Source organism: Halyomorpha halys, unplaced genomic scaffold (genome assembly GCF_000696795.3).
Source record: "Halyomorpha halys isolate HHAL.00 unplaced genomic scaffold, Hhal_1.1 Scaffold190.1, whole genome shotgun sequence".
NCBI classification, from domain to species: Eukaryota; Metazoa; Arthropoda; class Insecta; order Hemiptera; family Pentatomidae; genus Halyomorpha; species Halyomorpha halys.
In genome coordinates, this window is record NW_027105456.1 from 561,399 (window position 1) to 567,618 (window position 6,220).

At 34.6% G+C, this 6,220-nt stretch overlaps 1 protein-coding gene across 1 annotated transcript; it reads right to left on the bottom strand.

Annotated features, from left to right (window-relative positions):
* Window positions 1-4,828: 4,828 nt before the first annotated feature.
* LOC136796762 (elastin-like) lies at window positions 4,829-5,710 on the bottom strand. Its single transcript, XM_067051399.1, has one exon. The coding sequence runs from the start codon at window positions 5,708-5,710 to the stop codon at window positions 4,829-4,831; it is 882 nt and encodes a 293-aa protein (XP_066907500.1).
* Between the last annotated feature and the right edge of the window lie 510 nt (window positions 5,711-6,220).

Sequence of the window (6,220 nt, forward strand, 5' to 3'; positions counted from 1 at the left end):
GCTAAAAAGACTCTAATCTCCCTCGCGGGAAGGTCTATATGTGAATATGTTCAACGTATTTATTCATTATTTTGTTCTTTAATTTTTTCCTAAGAATGATTTATTTTTGTATTCACGTATAAATAAAGACTTATTATTATTATTATTAGTGTTTAATCGTCGGGAGCTGTCACATAACGTGAATGAAATTCTGGTGTATCGAAGATAGATGGTAACTATGTTTGTACATATATTTTACATGAGCTATAATTTCCTGAAGGTAGAGCCACCTGACCAGAGTTAAGTAATTACTATTTGCTTAAATATAAGAATAAGTTTGCTTTTTGATGATGATTTAGAATTTTCCATCAAAGTGTAGAGTCATTTTGCTGATGTTGTTTTTAGATTTTTTGAAACTACTATCAATTTATTTTTGAGACGGTGGGGCATAAAAGGAAACAAATAACGCAATAGTCTATAACGATTATTACATTACAAACTTTTATGATTTGGTAATAGTACGAAGAAGGTTCATTTGAAGCTTGTCTTAAAGTTTTGTTAAATTAGAATATAGACTTTATTCTTTCCTATTGTTCCAGTACTGAACGGAAAATGAGTATATTTTCTAAGAACATGACTGATTTCACCACTGCTTCCAGACATATGTGCGTCTTATAGGGTCTAGAGATATATTTTTTCAAAAATCCAATATTTTATATAAACAACTAAACATTAACATTTTGTGAGTTTATTTTGCCAAATATCATAAAAACTACTACTCCTATAAAGATAAACATTATAAACTATTTTAAAGTAAATTTAACTAGCTTTAATTTGAGTGCTGGTAGACTGATGGTTTCTGTAATAAAGTTCATCATAAATCAAACTTATTGTCCGAACAACTATAAATCAATTTATTTTAGCAAATATCATGAAAACTACTTATAATCTTAATATTTTCTTGAGACTAGTAAAAATGTTTAAAATAAATAATTCAATTTTTATCATTATAGTCTCACAACCTTTTATTTCTCTTATAAGTCCGACGTTTCGGCCAATCTGGCCATCTTCAGGGATAATCTGCATGGAGTTAGAGTTTTTAAATTATATAGTTTCAAAGTTGTATTAAGAAGATTGTCCCTGAAAATGGCCGGATTGGCCGAAACGTCGGACTTATAAGAGAAATAAAAGGTTTTGAGACTATAATGGATAAAATTTGAATTATTTATTTTAATGAAAACTACTGTTCCTACGAAGGTAAAGGTTATAAACTACTTTATAGTACATTAAAATAGCTTTAATTTGAGTGCTAATATACATCTATACGTTACATAGTTCCTGAGATATAGATTTCCCAAAATAAATTCACTAACTACTGATATTTCAGTATATTTTTATGAAATTTTCCTTCTTAAAAGGCTTTATCTCGAGAACTATTGGACGTAAATAGCTCTATTAGGCCTCATGTTTCAGAAAATTTACTCTTCTTTAAATAATGTTCTTTTAGATTTTTCAACTTCTAGTTTGTTGGTGATGATAAAAGAGGTCGGAATGAAAAAAGTAATGTTTTTTTAGGTTTGAAACAGCCGCCATTTTTTATTTTCCCTACCTATACTTGGCAGACTCATCAGTTCTGACTATTAATTATACATAATTTTCATTAAAGTAACTAATAATTGCTTTGAAATAACTGCCTTGTTTTCTTCCCGGCTCTTGTACTATCAGAACTTACTGTTTCAGTACCTGGATTTAGCTTCGTTATTGTGAAATGAAGTTTTAATCCATTCGATTCCAACAAGTTTTCCAGTGTTTCTACTGGAGATTTTATCCACATTGACGTCGAATTCTGAAGGTTTGTTGATAATTATTAATATTATTTTGATTTATTCTTTCTCAACCTTTATGTAATCACAACTTACTTCTTTATTTTCCATCTTTTAGTTCTATTTATTTCTTCTTTTCGTTCATTTATGTATAATTTTCTTTTTACTTATATTTACATTATATTAACCCTATCTTAATTTACATTAAGATGCATTACAGTAAAAAGTTATTTTTTGATGAAGCTCTGCAATGTGGGGATATACAAACGTAAAAAAATAAATAGTTGTTAACTATTTTTTGTTATGAGCGTACCACTTATCATCTTATTATTGGATTACCTTTTTAAAGGGCTAGTGTGTTCACCAGTTTATCTTTATATAATATTATTACCATTGGAATATATAATATCTTAAGTGTTGGTATTGGGTAATATGAAAGAATAGTAATATAAAAGCGTTTATTTACATTTTGTACTTGATTTGACAAACTGATTGCAATAAAATGATAAAGTGATCTAGATAAATGATTTACTATAAAATATTATTGGATTATAAATGATTGCCTAATATATCTATGAATAGCTAAATAGATGCAGAATGCTATGAAGTGTCCCTGGAGTGCCTCTGAAGCACCAGTCCTCCGTAGAGTCCAGGAAGGGATGGGAATATACCCTGGGAATAAATGTACTTTTTCCTGCCGATACCTGGACTAATGAATTGGGACTCTTAAACATTTTGTATTTATTATACCACAGGGAAAGGTCCCTTCGCATTGAGAAGTGTCGCCGCAGATACATACCTTGTCAGGTATCACCGCAGACGTTGCTAAATCAAAAAAAGGCATTTATAATATCTCGGAGCTCAATACATATCAATAAAGAACATTGAAATTGTCGATGATTCCATCGCCCTTATTAAGCAGAAGATTAAATTGGAATGGAGACGAACGTGAGAAATTGTTCCTGTTAACAAATTAAGGGAAATCAGAAGTGACGTCTCATTTTGGATATCATCAACTAAAAATGTGGACAGAGAGGAGGTGATTTTGATGCGCCTTGAATAGATCATACGCGAGTTAAGGAACCGGTATTATAAATTTAAACAATTGCCCCTTGCCGAACTGAACCTATGTCACATATGGTTGCATATGTCCACATTCTCTTACAATTTTATAGAAAAAAATGAACCCAATAAGAACGACTAGGTTCTAAGAAGGCCCCAGAGATCCTTCTAACAGCCCTTTCAAGCCCTTAGTATCCTATATCAATGGCAAGGGCTGACACTTAGGCCGGTACATGCTGTCATCTCACAATGGACTTGCATCAGTCTAACTATTGTATATTTAACACATGAAAGTTAGTCCTCACAAGATCATGACTCTTACCCCAATTTCTTGGAAGCCTCTCACCCTGCTTCTAGTCACGCCTTTTTCCCTCTCCCAGATATTTACTTCTAATTTCATAGGCTCCCACGCTTGTAAATAATTTCTTAAATTATCCGATTGGTCCAAACTCCTTCTCCTATTTCAGTATTCTTCCTGCCCCCTCTTCTGAAGGGTACATATATATTTCCTATACTAGATAGCTAAGTTAAAAGAAGAGAGACACTCTGTAACAGTGAAAATAACATGTTCTTGTAAATATGTTAGAATAAAGTCATTTTAGTCTTCACTGATTTTTATGTTATTTAATTCGCGCCTGACCCACGCTTATCTTATGGCCCGCGATCCTCCACCTTACGGAACAGGACTTACCGTAAAGTACGGTTTGACTGAATGCCGAGCATATAGCTCCCTCAAATCTTTACATGATATACCAGCGAATCTCCATCCCATCTTGCAGGATATCAAACAAACCGTAGATAAACTTTTTGAATTTCTCCATCATTCCAAGCTCTGCTATAAAATTTAATCAAATTTTATCACATGCCCCCATGTTTCAATAGTATCGCATTTCAATATAATCGTAGACATGGATCCGTACCCTTGTCCCTGGGTAAAAGTCTAAAATTACAAGAATAGCCTTTGCTACTTCGGAAATTAATATGTGGATGTCTTAAAATAACTAAATAAAAAAAAAACATTGAATATTCTATAAGCATATTTTCGAAAACTTTTCACAGTAATCCAAAATTCTGATCAATACTAATCAAAAAACATTTGTTAAATGTGTTCACTTGTTTGTTTTTTAAAAATTGAATTAGACTTTTCAAAAGTTAATCAAGCATTGCTTACCTCTGATTTATTACTATAAATTAACACACATATATAGAACTATATCTTGAATTAGTGTTAAATTAAATTATACGGAAAATTTGGCTAAAAACAATTAATATTTTGTGCAAAAATATAAAAAAAAAAAACCTCTACCGTACCATTTTATGTAATATTTAATTAGTATTATTCGAATGCCTTTTCGATGATTTCTCATGAGGACTAGTGGAACTGAAATTAGGGAACAAAGTTGAAATTATACTAAAATTACGTCTCCATTTATTAGAAATAAACAAAATTGAATAAATGAAACAAATGATACTTATTATTTAGTGCTGAGGCTACTTTTTGCTAACTCCAACATACGATTTTTTTTTTTGACGCAAGTACCATTTGTTAAATTAAATAAACCTTACTTTCAAAATTCATTTATTTTACAGAATAAAATTATACACATTTATCTTAAACATAGTGTAAACTGAAGTTAAAGGGCTTAATTTGATATAAAAAAAATAAATAATTAGTTTATACTTGACGACACTTAGCAAACAGTAATCACAACATTTTTAATCAGAATCGATAAAATAAATAAATAGTTTATACTTGACGACACTTAGCAACCAGTAATCACAACATTTTTAATCAGAATCGATAAAATAATCAATCACTACCTAACACAGGGTAATAAAACTATCAAAGGGTTATAGTTTACCATAATTTTACAATATTGATAAAATGTCAAAATTTATTTTTTCCAAATGTTCACCGTATCATGAATTAATTTAATTTTATTATCTATCGTTTTTATAAATAACTACAAAACTCGAAGTTTTAACGTTTGGAGAAGCCGATGAAGACGCCAATGATGTGGGCGACGAAAGAGTGGTATATTTGGCAGTGAAGGTAAGATTCCAATTTTCGATTCTTTCAGTTTAGGAATAGGTCCTTCGTATCCAGGTATGGGTACTTCCTTTACAGGTATCGGTCCTCCGGATCTAGCCATTAGTCCTCTCTGTCCAAGCATCAGTCCTTCGTGTACAGGTACTGGTCCTACCTTTCCAGGTATCGGTCCTTTGTGTCCAGCCATTAGTCCTCCGTATCCAAGCATCAGTCCCACCTGTTCAAATATAGATCCTACGCGTCGAACGATCAGTCCTCCCTCTCCTGGCATCAGTCCTCCCTGTCCAGGTATTGGCCCTCCGTGTCCAAGCATCGGTCCTCCCTCCCCAGATATCGGTCCTCCGTGTCCAGGCATTGGTTCTCCATGTCCCAGCATCAGTCCCCCCTGTACAGATAGAGATCCTCCGTGTGCAAGCATCAGTCCCGTCTGTTCAGATATAGATCCTCCGTGTCCATGCATCGGTCCTCCCTGTCTAGGCATTGGTCCTCCCACTCCAGGTATTGGTCCTCCGTTTCCAATCATCAGTCCACCTTGTCCAGGTATTAGTCCTCTGTAGCCAAGCATCAGTCCTCCTTGTCCAGGTATTGGTCCTCCGTGGCCAAGCCTCAGTCCTCCCTGTCCAGTTATTGGTCCCTCGTGTTCAGATATAAATCCTCCGTGGCTATGCATCAGTCCTCCCTGTTCAGGCATCGGTCCTCCCTGTTTAAGCATCGGTCCTCCTTGTCTCAGAATTAGTCTTTCCTGTCCATATATCTGTCCCCCCTGTCGAACCATTAGTCTTTCCTGTCCAGACATCGTTTCGCCCTGTCCAAGCATCAGCCCTGCCTGTTCAGATATAAATCCTCCGTGGTTATGCATCAGTCCTCCCTGTTCAGGTATCGGTCCTCCCTGTTCAGGTATCGGTCCTCCCTGTTCAGGTATATAAATCCTCCGTGGTTATGCATCAGTCCTCCCTGTTCAGGTATCGGTCCTCCCTGTTCAGGTATCGGTCCTCCCTGTTCAGGTATCGGTCCTCCCTGTTCAGGTACCAGTCCTCCCTGTTCAGGTATCGGTCCTCCCGGACCAGGCATCGATCCTCCGTTTCCGGTTTCTGGCATGATTGGAAAAAGCTTTGAAAAATCCATGCTGCTTATGGGTGCTTCTTCGTTACCATGACTATTAGGCAGGAGGTAAATGGTTATTATACATACAATGAAGAAGTACATAATAGTCTACACCGTAACGTTGCTCTAGTGTAAATGGGTAATTCGATTTAAAACAATGTAGTTTCAGCATTCAATGGAGCGTGAAAACAAAGCTCTATAG

Bases quoted from the DNA above. Each gene is read 5' to 3' on its own strand.
- LOC136796762 (XM_067051399.1), bottom strand. From the start codon at position 5,710: ATGTCTGGACAGGAAAGACTAATGGTTCGACAGGGGGGACAGATATAT.